General features: G+C 45.3%; 1 protein-coding gene across 1 annotated transcript in view; it reads left to right on the top strand.

Annotated features, from left to right (window-relative positions):
- Positions 1-4,714: 4,714 nt before the first annotated feature.
- LOC135916925 (sodium/iodide cotransporter-like) overlaps positions 4,715-25,460 on the top strand; it is a 91,702-nt gene continuing 70,956 nt past the window's right edge. Inside the window, exon 1 of the mRNA XM_065450364.2 lies at positions 4,715-4,829. Within this exon, the coding sequence (XP_065306436.2) occupies positions 4,727-4,829 (103 nt within the window). The 5' untranslated portion in view covers positions 4,715-4,726. The remainder of the gene's footprint in view (positions 4,830-25,460) is intronic.

The raw sequence follows: 25,460 nt of genomic DNA, 5'->3' as shown, positions 1-25,460 counted from the left end.
AACATAAACAAGATAGAATCTGTCCAAAAGACAGCGCTTAGGTTTGTATACCGTTCATATAATTGGCCAGCTTCTGCGAGTGCTCTAGTAAAATAAGCAGGTCTAGATTATTTACAAAAGTGGCGCCAACGTGACCTGTTAAAGTACATATGCACTTGCTATTCTACGCTAAATTGGTATGCACAAACACACATACATAAAGCCAGAATCCAGACAAACCACCCGATCGTATCATAAAAAGAATTAAAGGAATATTCCTGCCGTACTAAAACATTCGCAAATTCTTTCTTTCCGAAGATAATTTGTGGATGGAACCAACTATCAGCCAGTGTTGAGGAATGCCCAACTACCGATACATTTCTACAAGCACTTCAGTTGTAATCATTTCTGAAATCAGTTGCAATCGCCAGTGCTTCAAACGTTCCGCGTGTGCTTTACTTGTTATTTTTTTTCTTTCACAAAACGTTGTACCACGTGTTTTCGTGAGTGCGCTTCTTCTTGTCGGTTTGTGTAAGTCGTTTGTTGTTTCTGCATTTCTTTTATGCATGAACACTTTATGCTTTTTTTTGTCAGTTACTCCTGGGTGACTATCTTGTACGCGTTCGAAAAGCCAACTTTCGGTTTCACCTCACGCAATTGACCTAGATTGGTCTAGGCCGCGATATCGACGTGGCTAGCTAAGACCATCGCTTGAGACGAAACCAAACGTTGGCTTTTCGAACGTGTACAGGATATCGGCTCTGCTTACTGCCTTATATGAAAGCATACAGTAACATATAATTAATTAATTAATTAAAAAGGGCTTTCGGAGCTCATCACGCTTTCTCCAAACGGCGTGAGTAGCGTATAAAGTGATTCTAACAAAAGCGAGAGAGAGAGAGTGAACTTTAATAAGCACCAGCAGTTTTGTCGGCTGGGCCTAGGCCTCCCACGATGGGACGTCGAGGTCTTGCCTCTTCGCCGCTTCGTAGGCCTGCTGGGTCGCCCAGAGCGAGGCTAAAATGTATTCCAAGCTATCCTAACTTTCCACTTATGAATTGAATCAGTATCAGTATGTTTAGCTCTTTGTTCGTCATCTAGAAAATAGTTTTAAGCAGCGGCTCGTTACGTTTCTGACTCAGTAAAGTTCCTATGGCGGTCGCTATCTGATTGTTTATTTTCTGTCTGATCGCTCGCGGGCGTGCTCAGTGAGGATAGATTTGTTCTTGCTAGGCACAAGGATTATAAGTAGATGTTATGCACGTTGTAATAGCTTGTAGCAAATACGTACCCTACGTACGTATACGTATACGTGATACGTATTCTAATACGTATCACTAGACGCTCCCTTACTGCGTGGACTGTTACGAAACGTTCAGCTTCGAACATTAGTGCGTTGCCGGTGCCATCGCCTTCACCCTTGCTTTGGCGCATTGATTCAAGTGTGCACCTGTTCAGTTATTCTTGGTACGTTGGCGATAAAGTGGGCGTAAGTTTGCATGTGAGTTGGGGTGGATAAAGTGCGAGGAATTTAGGTATACGCCAAGAAGCGGCGCGAGTCCCTTTGTCATCGTAGAACGAGTAGTACTCACTCGTGGAAACGTTCCGGGGTTGAAGTCCTTTGCTTGGAGGTTTGCACTACAACGCGGGCAGATGAGTGAATTTTTTCTATCCTAGAGGATAGCCGTGCGCCGTGAAGAGCCGACAACACAGGCAGCCCTTATATAGCAGCTGTCCGTCAACTTGGCCGCACACATTCTTTGTATTCCGTAGTATAGCAGCCACAATTTTTGCAGATGACTACTGCAGGCATCGTCACTCCACCGCTCTACATTTTTGCAGCATGAATGGAGCACAGTGCGTTATCCAAAACTCAGTTGCATTTCCAATAGCAGATCGCACAGAAACAGGGCAGAATAGTTCGTGGTTTCGTATTCGTGCGCTTTCTCTTAGGCAACGTGCGGCGCACCGTCGAAAGCACCATGTCGTTTCTATAGAGCAAACTGCTTCGCGAAAATGGTCAATAGCATTTGCATGCAAAGTTCGCCGATAAGCATGACAAGATGACAACGGCTGTATGACGATGACGCAGAAACATCGATGGATAGACGAAGAAGGACATGATGTCGATGGAACGACGAAGGCGGTGTGACCACGATGGCATGACTACAATGCGATGACGATTTTGCAACGATGATGATGGTACAATGCCGACGACATGAAAATGACGGCATGAAGACAATGGGATGACGGCGTGTCTATGATGACGATGGCGTGACCACGATGGTTTGACGACTACCGGATAACGAAGCTGGAATGGTGATGATGGCACGACCACGCCGGCGTGACGATGACGGTGCGGCAACAGATACATGACACTGACTCTGTGACTATGCCGCAGTGACGATGATGACATGAAAACAGCGGCATAATAATCATTGATTGACGGCGAAACAATGATGATAGGTCGAATGAAGAAGGTGGTAGGACGATGGCAACATGGGAACAGTGTGATGGCGTTTCTGGAGAGATAAAGATGGTAAAACGACAGCGTGACGCCTACGGCCTGACGGTAATTTACAATCACGACAATGCAAAGAGCATGACATCACCACGGCAGTATGACGAAAAATTCATGATGATGACTTATGACGCGATGCAGTGATAACTATGACATGACAACGGTATGAGGACAATAGGATGGCCAAGGTGGCGTGACGACAACTATATTATCACCATTGTATGACGACCTTGGCGCGACCACGACGGCAGGATGAGAGTGGGATGACTTAAGTGGCGAAGCTGGAATGACCATGACGGCATCACGGCGTTGGTATGACAGCAAATGCAAGACGACTGTATGACAAAGATGGCGCAACGACAGCATCATGACCCCAATGGCATCACGACCACGACCAGATACATAGTGGTCCAAGCTCTAATAGACATCTTTGGCCATTGGCTAGGCGTACAAGGCGTAACAACAATTGCATGACGAGACCAGATAACAACGCTGGAATAACGACGACGGAACGGCCATTACAGCATCACAACCACGAGAACATACCAAGTGGCACAAGCTGGTAGACATATTAGGCTACTGAGTTGATATAAGAGGATAGATAGATAGATAGATAGATAGATAGATAGATAGATAGATAGATAGATAGATAGATAGATAGATAGATAGATAGATAGATAGATAGATAGATAGATAGATAGATAGATAGGCTAGAAACGTCTGAAGTAGGCAACGAAGACTAATCATAGGTGACGATCTCCAGGAGACTCGAAAGCGCCGGTCCACTAAAGACCACTTCGTCATCATGCTCTTTGTTTATATCACAGATTTCAGATCGATTGCGCCAGAAAGCTGGTGCCGGGCACCATTCCTGGACCAGGACGAATTTTCGCTCATCTGCTAAGCTTTCCTTCTGATAAACCTGTATGGGCTTTCTTTGTAGCTTTGTGCTAGTCACTCGTGAATGACAATTTTTACCATCTATGGTCACGATTGTAGAGATTTTTTTTCATGTCTCATTTGACTTTTGTCATTCACTTGAATAAACGCACGCTCCCATTATCGCAGAGTTGGTTCCCTCGGCGAGATGGATGATCAACTAGTAGAAACCGGAAAAAAAAATTCTTGCGAAGTACAGTGCCCAATCGCCAGAATTCTTCTAGGTATTTACTACAAGTTGAATAAAACGCCTCCGCAATACTGCTGAACGGATATAACTTGGGTAAGAGCCACTTATTGAGCAATGGAAGAAAGAACGGTAAGTGTGCGTCATGAGACAGGAAGAGGGCAAACGCCGATATATTCCAGTCCAAATCGAGATGGAGAAATGAAGTTGGACAGGTCATTATGTGTGTAGAACAGGTCATCGGTAGTCCATTGGTGCAATGGAACAGGTGAATAGAAAGAAGAACGCAGTCGAGAACTGCAGTGAATTAAGCTGTGTGACAAGATTAGAAAATTTGAAAGCCCAGGTTGGAGTCAGATGGTGCAGGACAAAGGTATTAGATCATCACTAGGACAGACCTTCGTTCTGCAGTGTACAAGCAATGCGCTGAGGATGATGGTTGCGGGCATCACTGGTTTCACGCTTAATTTCCGCAGCTTGAACATGTGTCCTGATTTCAATGATGACAAAGTCTGGGGCTGAAGAATTTGCTTATGAGCTAATTCAAAATTTAGACTTGCTGTGAAAGTAATTTGCGCGTGTTCAGGTGAGATGCCTGGAAAGGCAAAATTACGCTGTCCACCATGGGGGATTAAAGAAAATGTGCTCTTTATAGGTCGCTGCATAAAAAAAAAAGACGGCGTTAACTTTACGTGTTTTGCGAGCCATTTTCTCCATTGTTGATGTAAGAAGTTGGAACCTCCTCTACCTTTTTGAAACAACACCAACAAATGTGACCGGCGTTTTCTTTTTTTCTTTTTTTGTTGTCGCTTTCGAACTAGCCTTGACTTGCAGCTGGTGACTCACTTCCCTCCTCCAATGCTATTCGCACTGCGTACGCAACAATAAAGAACCCGTGCTCACTTATGCGCAGCTGTAAAAGTTCGTCCTGCCTCGGTTCCAAATGAGATGTCACGCTGTCGAAAGAAACAGAAAAAAAAGAAGACTGGAGAATGTTGGCAAACACATGGATCGTGCGCGACATGCCAAGAGTACAACTTCGCGCAGGTTGCAGGTGTGAAGTGATAGTGCCATACCGGCTCGCGTCCACGAAACACTCTATGTCCGATTCCGCAGCGAGACGGATGGACACTCCAACAAGTTCGGCGAGCGTACACGCTTCTGACTATATAATATTTGTATCGCTGACAGCACTCAGCCTCGGTAAGCGACATCCACCTTCGCTATACTAACGCTTCAAAGAGGGCTTCGACGTACGCTGCAGAGCTCGCATTGCGAACCGTGAAATTGAATAATTTAAATTGTTGTTAACTACCTCCCAAAACCAGAATGTTATAGACACGCAGTAGCGCGGGAATCGAGGTTAATTTCGACCAGTTGGGGGTTCGTTAACGGGCACACAATGGACAGTGCACGTTTTTTTTTTGCATTTTGCCCCCATCGGAACGCCGCCGTTGGCGCCGCGGCCAGGGTTCGATCCCATGTTCTCTAGCTTCGCAGCGCTAACGCCGACGCCACTGCGCCACTAGGCCACCATGGAAGGCACAGTGCAATTTCTATTGCAGCTGGTGTCTGGAAAAAACAGGGAAAGAAGAACATGCCCGTCTCATTAGCTCCTCCGAAATATTGCAGTTAAATGACATCATTGAAGAATTCTACTACAAACCCTCGTAGGGCGGCACGTCGAACTAACTTCACCATGTTATTCGCGTAGGTCCGTTGCCAAAGCATTGCGGCGGTTTCAGAAGAAAATGTTATATCGTGTTTCCAGGGCAGTTCGTGAGCTTCAGAAGAAAATGTTATTTTAGAATATTTGGTATCGGAAGTCATATTTTTTTGTAAATAGGAATTACAGAACAATAAATCAGCTTATACAACTGAAGCATTTTTCCAGCGCTCTACTTTGATTCAATTGGCGGAAAAAAAGACTGCTTATTGCAGGAGAAATCTCAGTAATGACACGTCAGAATGGCATCGTAGATTTCGAAGAATTTGTTTCCACAGACGTTGCGTTTTCATGCAGATATTTTATCGAAGCTTTCTAGGTTCAGTGTTTTGTTCATTCTGAGTGTGTCGTAGAAGTTTATTCCCAGTAATCAATTAGCTTGATTCCAGTGGACGCTGCCGAATTCAAAGGAGAAATGAAGACCTGCTGAAGGAACTTCAAGCAGTCATCGCTATACCAGCCTTTATTTTTTTTCTTGCATCGTTTGTTGCTTTACTAAGATTATCTCGTGGTAAGAGGGGTGGTTTCTCCAACTTAGAATAGCCGTTTACAGGTTCAGCTTAAGTTAATATAGCTTATAGCGTAACAGCGTATATAGCGTAATATAGAAGGAAATTACTTCTTCTAAATGCCAGCACCGGTGCTCAATTTGGAACGCGGAGACGGTAATGGTAGACTAGGGTACAGTTCTGTAGGACAGATTGGGCATTGGCAGTCCGTGCTGCCGAATCGGTACTTCATTTTATGCGCATGAGGCTCAATCAAGTTCCCCACTTTCCGCCCACTGAGACAGCCTTTCGCGGAGTCAGCCACGCAGGCGGCTGCATTGTTACCTGAGGTTACTAGTTGCTTCAGGTAGTTGAGGTAGTTGAACACACGCGCGCATGCACACACGCACGCACACACACATACACACCTGCCTTTTCATGTCACTCGTAGCATTTCAATCCGTACATCCTCAGGCTTCCCCAAAGAACGAGCAATGGGGTTCGTCAAACTGCCTTCCTGCACGTGCAACGCCGAGCTGCATAATGTGTTCCTCTGTCTATTTGCCTCAAGTAACTACCGGGTTAAAGAGTAACTCAAGTAACTAGTGATTAGAGATCCTGGATGGACACGAAGAAATCATGAAATGGAACCCATCAAGAGCAAGAAATTTTCGACCAAATGAGTTATTTTTGCTTGACATAATTACGTAACAATACCGTGGGTTATTTCTATAATGACTACAGCGCCATTGAAATGGTTGCCTGAGATGCTGTGAACAAAGAATTTGTAGCCGCACACAAGGACTAGGTAATCTGGCCCACTGTTATCAGGAATCAAATGGGTCATGTCTCACTCCTCGAATAAAATTATACAAAAATGACGATCAAAAGTGACCACGTTTACTGCAAGTCTAGCGTCACTTGGTTTGTACACGGGAGGTTGAAGGGTGTGAGCAACTATTCACCTTTCAACTATTTAACTATTCACACCAGTTCTCGTCAGATCACCGAAGCCAAGCAAGTGATTGCTCAGCACTTCGAGAGGAAGCGACTTGGAATTGCTGAGGACCGATTCAGTGCACGCATCCTCAAAATTTCTCTTTCTCCCTCAGACGCCTGGTGTATACGTTATGCTGCTAAGCTCCAGGTCTCGAGTTTACCCGCCGTGGTTGTTTAGTGGCTATGGTGTGGCACGATGCCGCGGGATCAAATCCTGGCCATGACGGACGCATTTCGATGGGGCCCAAATGCGAAACCATCTTTGTACTCAGATTTAGCAGCTTGTTAGAGAACCCCAGGTGGTCCAAATTATTCCGGAGTCCCTCACTACGGCGTGCCTCCTAGTCAGGTAGTGGTTTTGGCACGTAAAACCCCATAACGTTTTAGATGTCAAGTTTCATTCGTGGCCGTGGCGGCTTTATTTCTACAGGGCCATACGCTCACGTACTGTTACTCGTGGGGTCCTTTCACGAGTAACACGAGTCACGGTCCTCTTGTGTAAAAGCACAATTTAATAATCAGAAAACTTTGTCGTAAGGGCCCTCTGCGATTGCGTAGCGAGGCGACTGCCACCTCGCCATCACACTGGTTACCATTTTGAGTGACGCCTGCCATCGCCCAACAGGGAAACACTTAGTTACGTAAGATATGCTTAAATAATGTGGACCCAGGCCAGTATAATATAATGAAGCGATCCCTCCTATGCGATTGTATTCCTGGTTTTTCATGCACCGTTTGCGGCCGGCCGATCCTATTGCGCCACTCGGATCGTGCCATAGCGTGAAAAAGAGCAGCGTTGGAACAGGCTTGGTAAATTACCCCGGCACAGGGCCCATATTTGCAAAGGTTTTCGTACATGCATTTTTCCATTGGCCGACGGAATTCGTCAATAACATGCCCAGCATCAAGACTGGTTGGCAGTTGTTCTTTCAAACAGTCCTAACATAAGACCCTTTATTTTTTTTGGTGTGTGTGTCTGCGGGTGGAGGGCGAGGTACGGGCATAGGTGCATGCCTTGAAAGATTTATGGTATCCTTAGTCTACCACAGCCGATGAGAGCTTCCCAACATCGTAACAAGCACATTATTTACTTTATTTAAATTTTCACAAATAAGGTGGTTTTGCTTGACGCAAAACAGGAGCATTTCATCCTTGGCGAAGGCTTTCACTGACAGTGGACCTAAGTAGGATGCTGTTGCTGCTCATCCTAAAGATCATGCATGTTTAATTTTGAGCAAGTTTCAAAATTTTTTAAGATGGGTTTGTGTTCATTGGTGAAAATTTAAGGCGGAGCTATAAAACGTCTCAAAGAAAAAATCCATAGCCTACAAAATTGGAGGGAAATACTCGACCAGTTTTATACATAACTGTTCTGTCAGCCAATATATATCTTTGTGAAGTAAGCAGACCCGCATTCTGCACTAAATTACGTACTACAAGGATTATGCTGTATCAAATATATTCAAAAGTTATCACGTAATATAAGGTTCAAAAACAAAAAGAAGACGTTTCCATTGAAGCAGCCAATACACAATGCGTTCTATACGGCATATATAAAGTGAGAACGTAAAAGGGTGGTCCATACTATAGATGGGCGAATTCGCTGTAGCTCCGGTGTCCAGGAACAGCGAAAATATAAAAAAGCTCATGCTACCTACATTTCTTTAATGATAGAAAACTTCAAAATAGTGTTTATCCTATTGAATCCACTTAATCGATAACAACAAGACCTAGAGATTTAATGTGTGACTCAGTATTGACTGTACATACTTAACGTACAAGAGCTTCTGTTATTGCTCTCTTAAAGTTAGAAAACATGGTCTACTACATTATTTCAGGAATTACTTTTTTCCTTCCTTGTTGCTTGGTTAATAGCTTGTACTTAGGTTTAATGGATCACAATTGTTTGGCTTTTCATGTTATTTGACAGTTTTCATTTGTCTGAAAATTTAAAAGCACAAATTATTTGCCAGAGTCTTGTTTGTAAGTACCAAAACTTGCACACAAGCTCAGGCATATGCGTGCTGATAGTCAGTTCGGCTAAATCATAATAGGGAACTCTTGTGCACATTTGGAGTTATCAGTTCTATGTTTACAGCTAATTTCTGTCAGAATGCCACAATTTTGTTCTGAATTCTTCTATCAACATTTTCGTTCAATCTAAGACAATTCCGACAACCCATAAATGAAGAGAGAGAGAGAGCAGGTGCAGCATCGATTGCGATAGGAAATTAGTAGGCAGCTATGACAACTAAGGGTAGTAGGTGTATCGTGTAGCGCTGAGCTTAGTGTCACAAAAGGGGGCTCCGCACTCCCCCTCTTTCTCTATCATCTGGATTGCATTGGCACGGCGCGCTACGAGCTTGCGCTCGCATTTCCGAGTACAGATTGACGGGCGCCAGGTTTTCGCACTGGGCTTTACCAGATCGCTCGTTGCTCGCGCTAAAGTAAAGGATGCAAGACGAAGTGCGCGTCGGGTAGCGTAGAAGTGGCTTGCGGCGCGCTTACCGTGTAAGCACACAGGAATGCCGGAAAACAATCATACAAGCAAGGTGTCAGAAAACTAGCTTTGTTTTCTTTTACTTTGTGATGCACCTTTATATTGGGTAGCGCCGAGCGATGGTATGGTATGGTGTGGCATGGTAAAACTTTATTGAAGTCCTGCAGATCGTGAGTCTTCACGAAGCGGGCCGCTCCCACATGGGAACCGGAAGGCTGAGCCTCTGGGCAGCATCGTGGGCCTGGTGGACTGCCCAGATTTGGTCAGTCAGAAGAGAGCTGCGGAGAACCGCCTCCCACCTGGCCGAGCTGTTATCGATGATAGAGCGTGACCGGGCACACCGCCATAGCATGTGTTATAACGTGGCTATTTCTCCACAGTCGTGGCAGGTAGCATTCGTGTATCTGGATAGATCTTATGTAAGGGCGACGGATTGGGATATGTATTAGTTTGTAGTAGACGGAGCGATAATGCTTGAGCTCTATTGAGCCGCGGATGAGGAACAAAGTAGGTTCTATGGCGGAGACAGTATGATGGCTGTCCTAAAAACTGCGAGAAAGAGGCGTTGCAGCGCACGTGGCTGCCACCACAGCCATGTCAGATGTGACTCCAGCAGCAGTGCAGTTCGCCCGTACCCGCCGCTGGCGAGGTGACGCTTCACTTTTTCCAACTTTCTATTTCTTGCGTGTGATCGCCCATGATGAGATCCAGAAAGTTCAGGCTGTGGTTTATTGCGTCCAAATGCATATTGAGGCTCGCTCCGTAGCATCCACTAAATTTGGCGTACAGTTGTATGCCGCCAATTCGTCAGTGTGAATAATTGTCCCCGGTTGAATATTTGCTGCCATAATGGGGCCTAGCGTCGCGGCGTCTCATCTGTCGACATTGATAAGTAGCAGCTTCCGCGTCATCGCGCGGACCATGCCGAAGAGCCGTGGTCTACGATCTGCAACATCACCGTAATTTTGGCGGCTCGGCGGAACGTTGTCGCCCGTCATTAGGCGGACTCGATTGCACTTCCGCTTTCCGCGCAGAAAGCACTCGTCAGTTTGCACTATCTTACAGGGGCCACCGCGAGTGTAGGCTGCGCCAGCAGCTCGCCCCGCACTATACCACACGGGCATAGTTCCACCAGTCACCGATGGCGTGCTCCAAAAGAGGACGCAAGTCACCGGTCATCTCCTTCAATAGCTACACGTCTACGCTTTTGCTCACGCAGCATGTGAGCCAAATCACTTGCCGCCTGGATAGGTGGACGCTCGGACGGCCGAGCTGGTCCGGGTTGGCGAAGTAACTTCCTGAGTAGGGCGGCTCTATCCTGCGCTGGTTAGAACAGCCATCGCTCGGCGCGACCCAGTATGAAGGTGCGTAATAAAGTAAAAGAAAATAAAGCTAGTTTTCTTAACCCTTGCTTGTATGAGTGCTTTCCGGCATTCCTACGTGCTTACAGGGTAAGCGCGCGGTAAATCACTTCTACGATATCCGACGCTCTCTTCATCTCGCAGCCTTTACTTTAGCGCGAGTAACGAGCGATCTGTTGAAAGCCCAGTACAAAACCAGGTGCCCACCAACGTGTGCTCGGAAATCTGAGCGCAAGCACCTAGCGAGACGCGCCAATCCAATTCAAAAGACAGAGGAAAAGGAGGAGTGCGGGGTGCCGTCTTCTTGTGGCACTAAGCTCAGCGCGAACATTTTATCATCCCTATATAGTGAATAGTGAATAGTTTATTTTATCATCAGTTCAGCATACATATCCAGTGGTACAGCGGGAAGGGGTGGCGAAAAGGCAACTGAATGCCTGACAATGCGCCAATCCCCGCCCAGACAACGACATTGCACAACACTCAGCGAGTCACTAGATAATACATCAATGTAGTAAAAAACGAAAAAAAAGAAAAGAAAAACAATTGTTGCAATACACTCAGCCTGTAATACATAATACATAAATATAACACTACATAATGACACATAATGTAACACTAATACATGATGTAATACATAAATGCAGAAGAGAAAAAAAGAACTAAGCCGTGGTTTTAATAAGTGAACTAGAACATAATTGGTATGAACAGCAAAAAATTTTCATGGCTGAATTTTGAGGCACAATGCAGTTCTGGAAGAAAGCTTATACAATATAAGGAAGTCTTACACGGAAGAGAAAGAAAAAGATGTCATGTTTGAAGCGCCATTAGATAAGCATGCATCTTTTTTTTGAAAATTGCTACTGATCGGCTTTCATTCACTATGCTTATGGCCGTCATGCTAGAGTTTAGAAATGAAGGTATAAGGTGCGTTAGTTTTTGCTTGCCGTAGTTGGTTCGAATCCTTTCACTGTAATAGGTGGTTTTCCTAAGATTATACGTGTGTGTTTTCCGCGAGTAGGTATCCTGAAATATACCTGCGTCCGATTTAATTTGATTGTAGATGACTGTCGCTAGTTTTTTAAGGAATATGTTTTCTAATTTTAATATGCTGTGTTTATGGAAAAGTGTAGCAGAAGGCGTTCGGCACGGAACATTTTCGATAATACGCAAGATTCTTTTTTGGAGCCTGTGAATACTATCTTTATTTGTTTTTGTTGTTGTGCCCCAGATTAATAGGCAGTAATGCATGAGCGAGTAAACTAAAGTGTAGTAAAGCTGCTTTGTCACCCAGAGGGGTAGTAAACATCTGATTTTGCCAATTATGCCAATGGATCGCGATATGTGGGTGCGAAGATTATCTATGTGATTGGACCAACTCAATGTTTCGTGAAAGATAACGCCTAGAAATTTTTAGTCTGGACGCGCTCAATCAAAGCTCCTTGGAATGTGAGCTGCGTATTGTGGAGAATACAATCGTTCCGAGGTTTAAAAATGATGTACTTTGTTTTCTTAATGTTTAATTCGAGCTTATTTGTTCTCAGCCATAGCGACAAATTGCTAAGCCAAAGGTTCGCTTCTTGTACTAGAGTAGACATATCCTGACCCGAGAAAAAGACGTTAGTGTCATCGGCATATAATATAATATCTGGTGTTAGAGGTACGTTTACGATGTCATTTATATAAAATAAGAATAAAAGTGGCCCAAGTATAGAACCCTGTGGGACGCCGTACTTGATCTTGCCCATTTGTGACTTCGAGTGCTGCATATCTGTACACTGATACCGATTAGTAAGGGAACTTCTTATTAAATTGTGGGGCGTACCTCTTATTCCATATTCATTCAGCTTTTGCAAAAGAATTTCATGCTTAATCGAATCAAAAGCTTTCTTAAAGTCGAGAAATATTCCAATTGTGTGATGTTTTTGCTCAAAATGTTCAATAATTTGATCTTTAATAGATAGTAAGGCCTTTTCAGTACATTTGTTCTTCTGAAATCCGTATTGATGTTCGGTTATAATTTTGTTTAAGCTACAAAAGTTTGCAATTCGTACATATATGACACGTTCTATAATTTTTGAAAAAATGGGCAAAACGGAAATGGGCCTGTAGTTATTCATGTCATTTTCATTACCCCTTTGTGAACAACGGATACTCTAGCAATTTTCAGTTTCTCCGGGAACGTTCCAGTGCTCAAAATAAGGTTGCAAATATGTGCAAATGGTGCGCTTATGTGTTCTGAAACTGCTTTTAGAGGTTCTGCTTTTATATTGTCAAAACCCACAGCACATTTGTTACTTAAATTCTGTATCAGCGAGGCTACTTCCGATTCATTCGTGGGAGTTAGGAAAATAGATTCCGAGACGTGTGTTTTAATATACGATTTGTAAGACTGGACAGCACCATTTGAAATATCAGAAGCTCCTGAACTCAAAAAATGCTCATTGAACATATCGGCAAGTAAAGTACCTGAACAAGATCTGCCCTCTATTTGAAGCTCAGAGATTGTCTTCGTATTTTTCCTTTGCAAAAGATCGTTCACAGCGTTCCAAATTGCTTTCTGACCATTGAGTATGTTTGCAAACTTTTTTTCATAGTAGCTAAATCGCGCCTTTTTAATGTCAGATCCTATCTTATTTCTGACCTGCTTAAATTCAACCAAGTAGTCTAAGCGCTTTGTTTGTATGAATTCGGTGAACAACTTATCTCTTGCTTTCATTCTTTTCAAAAGTGAAGCGTCTATCCATGGCTTTCTCGCCCTCTTGTTTATCTTATGCACCACAATCGGAAAAGCTAAATTATAAAGGTCTGTTAACTTTGTTATGAATATGTCGTAGGCATTCACAGGGTCAGTATTATTGAAAATACAGCTCCAATCAGTGTCAGCGACAACATTCTGAAAATGCTTAATTGTTTCTTGGTTAATCTGTCTACGCTGCGTAGGATTTGCTGGATTTCGTTTTTTTACGCACCACGGCAAAATTGCAAAAATCGGCAGGTGATCGCTGACTCCAGGTGTTAGAACCCCTGTGCATATTTCATTTTTGTAGTTAGTGAAACATAAATCCAAGGCAGTTTCAGTCAACTGTGTTATCCTTGTAGGTACATGAATTGTGTTTTCATAGCCAAAAGAGAGCATTCTGTCAAGAAAATTTTGTTTGTTGTTGCTTGGTGATAGCATGTCTATGTTGAAATCTCCTGTAACAATCACGCGTGCGCCATTCTGTTCACAATACTCAAGCATTTCATCCATGAAAGTAAGGAAATCAGACACAGTTCCAGAAGGGGGCCTATATATAGTAACTACTAAAAGGCTTTGACATTCTATCATGACAGATTAAAAGTGAGAAGATATTACAGTATATTCTTTGACAATATTGTATTTAACGCTGTCATGAACATAAATCGATACACCACCACCCCTTTGGTTTTCCCTGCAGATTGATGCACAACTGTAGTTCGTAAATGGCACGGTATCATGGTTATCAGTAGACCATGTTTCAGTGAAAGCTAAGTAATCAAACTGGTGATTTAGGCTGTTCAAAAAGAAGTCGACACTATCTTTTTTGTTTTGAAGACTTTGCGCATTAAGGTGAATCAGTGATAACTGTTTTTTTCTGGCGTGAAGCAATTTTTTGGAAGGCCTCAGCGTCATAGTAGTTTGTTATGTTTGTGAATAGAACGTAAGCACTTCTTGCGATCAGCTTTCTTTCATTTTATCGTATTTTTTCTAGGTCATGCACTGTTGCAATTCTAATCACCCAATCGCTCGGGCTGCGGCGCACGAAAAGTTTGCCATTCTTGTGCCATGCGAAATCGTACTTATTTTCAAGAGCCCTATTTTTCATTTCCCAGAAAAGCTTCTTATTGCAAGCCGTGAGGTTTTCACTGAAGAATATAGCCGACTTTGTTTTCTTCAATTGTTCTTTCTTTGCAAGCCATTTTTCTTTAGTTTGACGAGATGAAAACCTCACCATCACAGTATTGGGCTTGTCTCCCTTCCTCTCGTTTCTAGAAGCTAGTCTGTGGGCGGCTTCAATGTCAGACTCGGAAAGCTGTGGAAGCCCAAGTTCAGTTGCCAGTTGGTTGCGCTTTACCAGAAGGTCCTCATTTTCGTGATAGGCCAAACCGTTCACTTCAAGATTTAGGCGCCTGCTGTATTGATCTAGCTCGTTCAACTCATGCTGAAGTTTTTCCACGTCTGTTTCTTTAGCGTGGGCCTCAAGCTTCACAACCCGCTTTCTGAGGTCTGAGATGTCTGCGGACTGCCGCGTCATCTGAGTAAGAACTTCATCGTATTTACTGGACATAACTTTCATAGATTCCTCAATGCTATCAACAGTTGTTTTAATTTGGGACAAATCGTCAACCTTTGATTTGATGTCCAGTAGCTCAGTAAGCTTGAGATGAATTGCCGCAAGCTCTGAGGTGAACTTCTTTTCTAACGTCTCATTCTGCATTTCCGCAGAATTGGCTCCTCGAGTCGACGCTTTGCACGTCACGCATATCCAAGATTTTTTAGCAGCAACAGACTTCTTTTTGTAAGAATTGTCAGTTACCGCAGAGCATGAGCCGATATGGTAACTATACTTGCATTCTGAGCACAGCAACCACGACTCCGATTCGTGAATCCTGCCATCGCATGCTGGACATATGTCATTCATAGCACCCAGCACACTAGTAAAGTTCGATCACAGAGTGCACCCAGCAGCAGCAGGAAACGTAACAGAACAAAAGTGCCGTCGATAGGCGAAGAGAACAAACCAACCTGTAACGTTCGTCAAAAGCGTCTTTAGCCGCCGTACAACTGTCTGCTCCGCTGCTGCTGCTGACTGCGTGTGCGATAGTCCAAGGGGGGCGATGTCCTTTTGTAGGCAGCAGCGGTTGGTGTACCCCACGTGATGGTCCGCGTGGCCTCCGGTTGATCTAATCGATCCTGCTCGTCCGCTCCAGCTTTCGTCGTCTCAGGCACTGGTTTGAGGCCACGATTCCAACCTGTAACGTTCGTCAAAAGCGTCTTTAGCCGCCGTACAACTGTCTGCTCCGCTGCTGCTGCTGAGTGCGTGTGCATACTAGCATACTTGCAAATATTGCTATTTAATATAAATAATAAATATAATTGCTATACTAGCAAATATATTCGCGTATTGACTAAATTAGCAAGTACGGTGTCAGCGTGCACAGGCAAACGTGAATACATCACACACGATGACCGCAGACACTCGCTGTCAGAGCGCTGGCGTAAGGAAGCGCGGCAACAGCAGCGAGAGAAGTGACTTTCGTGCCGTATATCGCTTCAACGAAAACTGAGCGCCGAGAATACAGCATGCACAAATGTATGAGCCGTCGGCGCGCCTACACTCTGCCCCCAACGCAGATTGCTTTCAATATACGGCCCGCGCGAACACGCGCGGCTGTGCAATACGTAGTCGCTGCCAGAGTACAACGCTCCCCCCCCCCCCCCTTCCACCCGGTGCCTAGCGCGCGAGCGAAGAAGGCGCGCTTCCTCCCCGCTTCTCTTCCTTGCGCGCGCGAGATTGAGCCGCGATCGCCGGCTCCCCTCGTGCGCTTTCACTGGCACATGCAAGATACGGCGCGCGGCGACGGTGTTGTCGCCCTTGAACAGTATACGGAACATCACAGCGACGCCTACGCCTACGGCGACGACAAAGTGCACCTGGAGTGTTCATATAATTGCTATCGCATAAAAAAGAAAGAGGTTGCCTAAAAGATGTCTTCGATTGGCTACTGCCCCGCCGCCGATGGAGATCCTGATGGGCAGGGGACTACACACGTTGGCCGGAGGGATGACGCAGGTCGGTGCTTGTAGTCGTCGTCGGCTGTCGCACAGCTCTCTGGATCACGCAACACTGTGGGCGTTTTCGCACGTCGCTCAACGTCTCGGTCCGAGCCTAGATACCTCAGAAGGGTCTGTAACAGTTTCTAGTTCATAGCACGCGTCGATATAACTACTGCGAGACTCAGGCACTCAGTCATCAAGCGCGAGACAACTTCTCGCTGAGCTCCGGCAGGCTTATTTCCCACTCAAAAACGACAATTTTACAGAACTTACAGCAACACTAAATACGTACATCAACTCGTTATACGCTTTGCAAGACATGGCTCAACCCAGCTTCGTGAACCAAAATAAGGCTTTTCCAATCCTACGTCAGGAAAAAAAAACGAGTTTTGGGTAGCTTTCGAGGCTGATTATCGATCCAGGAGCTTGAACTCAAGCCATCAGCATCGCCATTGAGAGTTCGCTTTTTATAGCCTATCTCAACAGAATATTGCTGTAAAGCGAGACTGCAGAGCAGGAGACGGCCAATATTGGAAGGTCTTATCTCCAACCATTTGAGAGGGAAATGACTCGTTTCGATGACGAACCTAGAGCCCTCAAGATAGCAGGCCAATTTTCGAACAGCCCATGCGAGACATAAGCATTCCTTCTCAGTAGCGCTGTCCGCGTGTTCTCGATTTAGCTTCCGACTTTGGTAGAAGAAGGGGTGTTCGTCCTCTCTCTCTCTTCCTTTTGGCATAGTACGCTGCTCATGCTTCGCTCTCTCGATGTCATTGAAGCACGAATCCTCTCTTGTAGTCCGGCAATCTTAGAACGGGCTGACTCGTCAGCTCGCTCTTCAAGACGTTGAAAGAGGATTCTTTTTTTCCGTCCCTGATGACACTCTGTGGCTCAGTTTTTCGAAAAAATATCAGTTTTGAGCGCTAGCTAGTTCAGAAAACCTACGGATTTGTCGCTGATAGTACCCGGCGACCCCTAAGAAAGATCGGGTCTCGGTCGTTGTGTGCGGCTGCGGAAAATGTAACGCAGCTACTTTAGCTCAGAGGGACAGCGGCGGCCCTGTCTGATTACATGACCCATATAGAATACTTCCGCTTGCGCCATTTGGCATTTGGTTCTTTGACAGGATTCACGCAAGCGGGCCAACACCGCATTAAGATGTTGGATATGCTCCGACCAAGGTGCAGAATATATCGCTACATCATCTAAGTAAGGCAAGGCAAACTCTTCCTGTCCTCGCAACACTTTGTCCACAGGTCTTGAGAAACACTACGGTGCATTTTTCAAACCGAAGTTTAGGACTTTAGGGTGGTATGTTCCCAACGGAGATATGAAAACGGATATCTGCCACACTCTTATAAAAAATTACACCCCTTTGGGTCGTATTTTGCCACACAACGATAATCTTCATCTGTCTTGTGCGCATTTCCTTTCTTTAACGCTGCGAGCCCGGTACTTCCAAGTCACGAACCGCATGCATGTTATCAGCATGACATAGCCTTCCCGACAGGAAAGCAACGGCCGTGGCGTGTTCAGGAAAAGAAACGCAATTAATTGAGATGAAGATTATTTTTGTGTGCAAGTATACACACCAAAGGGTGTACATTTGTCTAAGAGCGTACATCCAGGGTGGAAATGAATCGGGCGCTACTTTCTCAATGCGCTCTTCGATGGTTGGTGTAGGATAAATCTGATCGTTTGTGATAGCGTTTAGCCTGCGGTAATCTACGCAAGGACATGGATCCTCGCCCTGCACTTAAACTAAGAATGAAGCGGAGGTGTAATCGCTTTCGTAACGCTCGATTACTCCTAGAGTCAACATTTTTTCTCACGTTGGCGCGGTGACACTCGATAAGCCTTTAAACATAGTGGCTTCGAGGAAGTGAGCTTGATATCGATGTCCTTACTACGCTGTAAAGACTAGTTCCATACTTAGTTGTTCTCAAGCGCCTCCCCTTAGTGACTAACGCAAGCCCCGGAATCTTTACTGAAATCTCCTCGAGAAAGTTTACCATCATGCATACAGCTACTTCCCGTTCCATGCAAGGTTTGAGCAGATTACAGTGATAAACCTGCTGTATCTTCCATTTTCCAGGCAAGCTTATAACGTCGTTCGTGTCAGACAGTTTCTGAACCCCGTTTATGGGACCCTCCCATTGCACCTCGAGCTTGTTTTTCATCGGTGGTCGCAGAATCATTACTTTTGTGCCGACTTCAAATCAACGGGTCCTGGCTGTCCGGTCGCAACACACCTTGGACCTATGCTGGGCTTTAAACATGGTTTCTTTTGACAATTTCTGCGCTTTCCTTAAGCGATCTATTAGCTTAAGTACGTACTCGACCACATATGGGTCTTCCCCCTCGTCCTTCCCACGAAATGCGGAGCTTGCGCAGCGGCGATCGCAGCGAGCGGCCGTATACGAGCTCTGCTGGCGAAGAACCGGTTGCTTCATGCGGCGCAGTCCTCAACTCAAACGTTGTAGAAAGGAAGCACCGCACCCATTCTGTCTTACTTTCGAAGCATAAAGCCCTTAACGCGTGCTTCATAATAGAGTGTAGCTTCACTACGGAATTGGACTGAGGATGATACACTGAGCTGTGAATGAGCCTTACCCCACATTGTTCCAGAAAGGTAGTGGTTAGGGCACTAGTAAACACGATTCCTTGGTCGTCCTTGGTTGTACTGTACTTCAGCGGGAAATAGAACTCGCGCGAATATCGACAGGAGCGTATTAACTATTTCCACTGAACTAAATTCTTTAAGTGGGACCGCCCCGGGATCATAGTATCGGGGCAAATCACTGTCAAAATATGAGGGTATCCCGAGGTTGTTACTGGAAGTGGACCTACTGTGCCGACTACGAGCCGGCGAAAGGGCTCAGTGATGATCGGCACTAGCGTCATCGGCGCTCTTGCCTTTTCACCGAGCTTCCCACGCGCTGGCCTGTGTCGCGAGTTCTTACAAATTACTTTGCGACGCGGAAACAAGCTAGCCAATAATACTGTAATAGTCGATGCATAGTTTTCCTGACACCTAAATGACCAGCCCAAGGGCTTCCGTGCTACAAGCGCAAGAGATCTTGTCGATAAGCCTGGGGCACGACCAACTGGTCAAATGTTACACTCCTGCGACCCACATACTTACGGTGCAGTAGGCCGCCTCTCTCACAAAAATTAACGTTTTTCCTTGCTATACCTTTGTTTAGGTTTCTTCGGATCTTCCACAGGCCGGGGTCCTTGTTTTGCTTGGACATCAAGGCTGAACTGTCAATCTCTGCCGCTGTAGGCCTACCGACGTAGGCGCTACAAACAAATCTGGCGACTGATCTTCCACTAACTAGGCTGCTGCCACTACTTTTGTGGTGTGGATCCAAACTCCTGTGGTTCCAACGCGGCGGCATTCTCGATCTCCGCTTTCTGAGGTTCCAGACAACCATCCACCTCAGTTAGTGCCGTTTCCCTGACTGCTTTTGCAGTTAACTCATGAGCTTTCGATCTCGTTTGTGCCATCATGCTAGCCCCCCCCCCCCCCCCCACACACACACTAGCCCTTTCTCGCGCAGAATCTGATCCGACCTATCTGAGAACAGGCAAGGGTACTGATGAGAAATCGTAGGCGATATGGCAGCTTCCGTCACTAGTGAACCGAAAGGGCGTCTATTAGATACCTTTGCGGCCGCAAGACATGCACTGTGAGCTTCTGCAGCTCGCTTAATACAGGTGCATTAACCTGAGAACATCTCAGGTTCCACATAAGAGCTGTGAACCACGTCCATGATAACCGCTGAGCCGTGCAGTACGCGCCATGGTTTCCCGTTTATCTCAAGGTCGCGCATGTACGGTTCGAGCAGCTTCATGTTCTTGTCATTGCAACCTGCTGATAAAAACTACCTTTGCCGTGTTAGATTGCGCAGCAATGTGCCCTGGTTTGTGATACTTGCAGCAAAGAAAGGGTTTTCTCGTTTCCGATTTCTTGACTTCAGGGGTCCCTTCCGACCATGAAGTATTTAATGTTGAGGTACCTCCGATGATAGGTTCGTGCTTACTTTTTTGGGCCTGGCCTTCGCCCTGCCGAGTCTGAAATTGGTATAGCCTTTCCGACCGTCGCCTACTTCGCGAGTCCTACACGTCACAAATTCCTCGGCTAGCTCAGCGGCTCTCGCTATCGTGCTAACTTCTGGCCTATCTTGAACCCAGTACCTCACGTTCTCAGGTAACCGGTTATAAAATTGTTCAAGTGCTAACCACTGAATAACCTTCGCGTGTGTGATCACCATAGGCTTTTTGTTCCTTGAGCCACTCCTCCATGTCTGACATAAGCTTATATGCACTCTCTGTAGAGGTTTCCTTCCTAGCCTTTTCCATTTCGCAGAACTTCCGCCGCTACGCTTCCGCTGAAAGCCTATACTTCCTCAGGAAACTAGACTTTACCTTATCATAATCCTCATCTTCCTCTCTCCTTAAGGCGAGCGATTATGTCTGTTGCCTTGCCCGGTAACAGTGTGAGCAAACGCTGCGGTCATGATTCGGGGGAGAACCCTTGCTTCTCGCACGTCCGCTCGAATTTCACCAAAAACAAACCAATGTCCTCTCCGAGCTTAAATGGCCACATTAGCTCTCATATCATTAATGATACGCGCTGTCCGGCACTGTTTCCTTCGCACCTCTTACCTGTTGCTCGAGGGAGTTCTATTTCAAGCTTTTGTCGCTTCAGTTGAAGAGCGTGTTGCCTTTCCTCACGCTCCTTCTGTTCTTTACTTTCTCGTTCTTCACGTTCCCGCTCTTTCTGTTTTTTACCTTCATCTTCCTGAATTTTCGCAGTGTCCCTCTGCCTAATGATTTCCAGCGATTCCGTGAACTCATCATCCTCAGTCCGTAAAGCAAGAATAGCCTCAATGAACTGTGGTTTTTGGAGAGTGTCATTGACATCCTGTTGCAAGTCCTTAGCCAACACCAGTTTACGCAATCACTTTAAATTCATGGCTGTCTTCAGTTCTCTCTATTGTACATAACCTTGCCGCAACCTAACGAGGTGACAACGATAGCTCTAATTACTCGTTCTGTTCTAACCCTTCAGCAAAACCTGGCAAAGCTCAGCAGAGGAAGTCCCGCACTCACCACCTTGGAGCCAAGAATCCGGCGTAGGCCATCGCAAACACTGCATTCAGTTGCGACTTGGTAGACGAGACTCGTAGATCCACACCCCTCTACTCCTTACCAGTTGTTACGGCTGCCATGAATTGTTACGAGCTGCTACCTCCAGTTGTTACGGGGTCGGGGTTTCGGTGACGTTCAACAGCGTCTGCTTGGAGCTCGTACAAGATTGACCATCGGAGAGGTTTCAGCAGGGAAGACGAGATGACGTAAACAATAACAGAAGTTTAATACATCATGATGAATGAGCGGTGCACTCCAAGACAAAAAGTACAAAAGCGTAAAGCTTGCGCGCTCCTGAACGCATGCGCAGAGAAGATCTGCCTGTGGCGTCTAGCTGGCCTTCTTATAGGCTACCCCATCCGGGTAGCCGCATTCTCTCTTGCTGCCTGGTAGAGGGCTTTGGCAGCACACACAGGAATACGGAGAATAACCGCTCACTGGCGTAGAGGTTGGGAGCGCAGGTAACGTCGGGTCAGCACACTGACCAATCCACACAAAGGAATTCGGAGAAAAACCACTCGCTGACGTAGAGAGGTTGGACGGAGTTGAATGGAGAGTACGATTTGCACTGTTGCACGTTATTTATTTCTTATTGTTTGCGGGCTACTGCAAGCCTTTTCATGACTTTTTCTCTTCCTTTAGCGCTGCGATTTTTTTTGGGGGGGGTGCTCTCATTAGAAAGTCAGCGCGAGGCATGTCGGTAGAGTGAGATTAAGTCCATTTAGTATATCTCAAATGCCTGAAAACATGCTTGAATTATTCGTGGTATACGGGTTTTGATTATCGCAGTGGGTGGCATGGCATAGTATTTCTCAATGGCTCTAACATCGTGGTTTCGGAGTCTCTCGTACGCAAGGGGTCATGAACGCGGCTAGATGCGCGATATATTTTCGGCGGAATTCAACATCACTTAAAATTAGTGTGGAAAAAATTAGAAAATAAAAAGATTTCAGCACTTACCACGAATTAACTAGTCGCCTCTGGAGGGAAGTACACCAAGCAGTTCACGGTCTCGGCTGCCTGTCTCATGCACCGGAGAAGTCTCTCCGAACGAGACGGGACTGGTACTGGTCCTACGCACCCCCTACACATCCACGCACCCGACGGGGATTTTTTCATTTTGACGAGCGTGACGATTAGGCACGTCGTGTCTCACGCGTTTGGCATCTGCTTCCTTCATCGCCTCACACAGTGAACCGCAACAGTACTTTGTGCTGGAGAAGGGGAAAATACATGGACAGTATCGCATACACAGACATACTACATCCCATAATGCGCCGTGTTACAATTAGTCGCACAGTGCGGTATTGTTTATATAACGCCGCACTGCCTTTATAGCCACTCGCGATTTCTGAGCTGGGACAGTGTCGAAGAATTCGCGTTTCGGCCAGCGGACGACTTCCCAGTTGGTGCTATCTGAAGACGAGTGCTACATTTTCTTGGTTAAAACGAGGACACTCAGAGCGAAGGCATGCAACACTTTCACTGCATCCATAAATGGCACAGGCACTGTTGCGATTGGAGTAGGCCTATAAAATTGCTAGCTCAATTTAGAGACGCGTTAAAAAGATGCACTCGCATTGTGAAAACACGGACCGGACACAAAACAGTAATTAGGATCCAAGCGAACTACCCATGATTAAAGTGGAAATCTGAGTACCAAGGAGTTTAGCTCAAGATTGATTAGTTGACGCGGGTTGACTGTGTTTATAGACTTCGCAAAGCTCGACAAAGTTTTGCATAGTGCGTATTTTCTCATGATACCTGGCAATGGTACAAAGGCGACTGAGTTCGCTGATCATCGAGGCAAGAACCTCATTCAATCAACAGTTTCCAAAATATATACCGAAAGAAATATAACTGGTTGAAGGCATGCGAGCCCATTATCAGGGACTTCTCGTGATTCCCTTCCTACTTCTGAAAGATCTGCATTTTTATTAACGCCTTCATCCAAATCCATGTTCGATTCCTTAATAGTTCTGTCCAAACAAGTGTAGCTTTGACGTGGATGTATACCCACGTAAGCAACAGGTTCGTTCATTTCCGTAAGAAGCTCAAGGTATTGAAACGTTATTTCTAGCTGGAATTTCTTAATTGAGGTTGCAACAGTCAATTTTTCTATTATAAAATATTTGGGTGACGTGTTGTACATTTTAACACCTGCGCCTCAGCATGCTTCTTAGTTCCGGATTTAAAGGCAGTGATGTAATGAAAAACCTGCGCTTTGAGGATCAACAAGAAGTGATGGGATCAATTTGAAAAGCAGTTTATTGTTACACTTTTTCGATACTAGTCTTACAACACCTTATAAATTAATTTCTGAAATGCACCGCCTTTGATATATTCCCTCTAAACTGACTCACGCCCGACTCATGCTTCATCCTGGGAACAGTCGGGCGCGCTTGTTAAGTTTGTCTATTAGGTTCAGCACCTATCACCGACCGTGCTCTCGCCATCGCATTTAAAGCTAATAACATTCCAGAAAGAATGAAACTAGGCCAGTGTTTGACATCCATTCGCCACAGTCTGTGTGTCAATGGTCTGACTCAGAAATATGTTGCCTGGCAGCTGCGCAGTTTCTGTGACGCTCGGGTCTCATCGTTTAATTAGCGGTAACCTGGTACTACAAACTAAGCCATCACATGACCCACCAAGACATTGAAAAATAATATCAGGACATCTAACATGAAATAAACATAGAAATGTTTACAAAGATACACAGAAATACCATTATGGCATTGCCACTGAGCGAAATTTTTCGACGAAAAAAAAATGTACTGGCAACATCGGCTCACAACCCGTGAGTTTCGCGACCTCCACACAACTCGCTAGACGCTGTCGGAACGTCGGTCAGTTTATAAACAAACAGTTTTATTGAAAGAAGTGAGAAAAGTGTTGGCCATGATAAACAGTGGAGCGGCCAGATTTTCCGCTCACTCATTCCCCATACTTTTCGTTTTAGAAGTAGGACATTTAGGCACGCACCAAAGTGTTGACAATTGCTGAATAATTTAAGGAAGTTCGCGTCAGTCTGTGTGATTTGTTCATTCAGTTTATTTTAGTAGCCCACTTTGTATTTCGTACAATTGAACGGAATCAAAAGTGGGCCGAAGTCCTTTCGAGCTTCATTGAACATCACTAGTTGCTACCAAATAAAAGAGAAAATGCAGACGACAGTTATAGGGCCGTGGTGTGCCACACATTGCAAATAGGAGCTGTCAGAGTATGCCCTCCAACTTAAATGTGGCAGGGTCAGGACTTTCCGTAGCGTCCTAAGGAGGCTGGAGTGCATTATGGTTGCTTCATTATCCCAGCCTCACGGCTGACATTGTTCTTTGACAAAAATGAGGCAATATACCAAAGTAATAGTTGCAGACGCCTGTTTCGGCAGTGTCATGACGTTTATTCAAGAAACCTTGCTCAAGGTATGGCGGCGCGTAAGGGGCTCACAAAGTTTTCCTTGAAATTCTTATTTAAACGATCTATTCGCATTATTGAGCGGAAATAGCGCTTGGTTATGACTGGAGAAAATTGAGGCCAAACTACCTCCATTTATCTAATTTCACGGTGGCACCTAAGCGTATGCTTGATTTGATTTGTGCTTGATTTACGATTTTACGAATGTGACATGAACTTCTACAAAAACTAGCGTTGGCGGAAAAGTTTCGCTAGTCCGTCTCGGAACTTTCCATTGAAATAATTTTGATGATGAAAGGACAAACGGGGGGTAATTGCTTCGAGTAAACTTATTCGGACAAGTTCCTGAACCAGACAAAATTAGCAACAGCGAAATTTCTGCGACG

Source organism: Dermacentor albipictus, unplaced genomic scaffold, assembly GCF_038994185.2.
Source record: "Dermacentor albipictus isolate Rhodes 1998 colony unplaced genomic scaffold, USDA_Dalb.pri_finalv2 scaffold_38, whole genome shotgun sequence".
In the NCBI taxonomy this organism is placed as follows: Eukaryota; Metazoa; Arthropoda; class Arachnida; order Ixodida; family Ixodidae; genus Dermacentor; species Dermacentor albipictus.
This window is presented reverse-complemented; position numbering and strand designations above follow the sequence as displayed.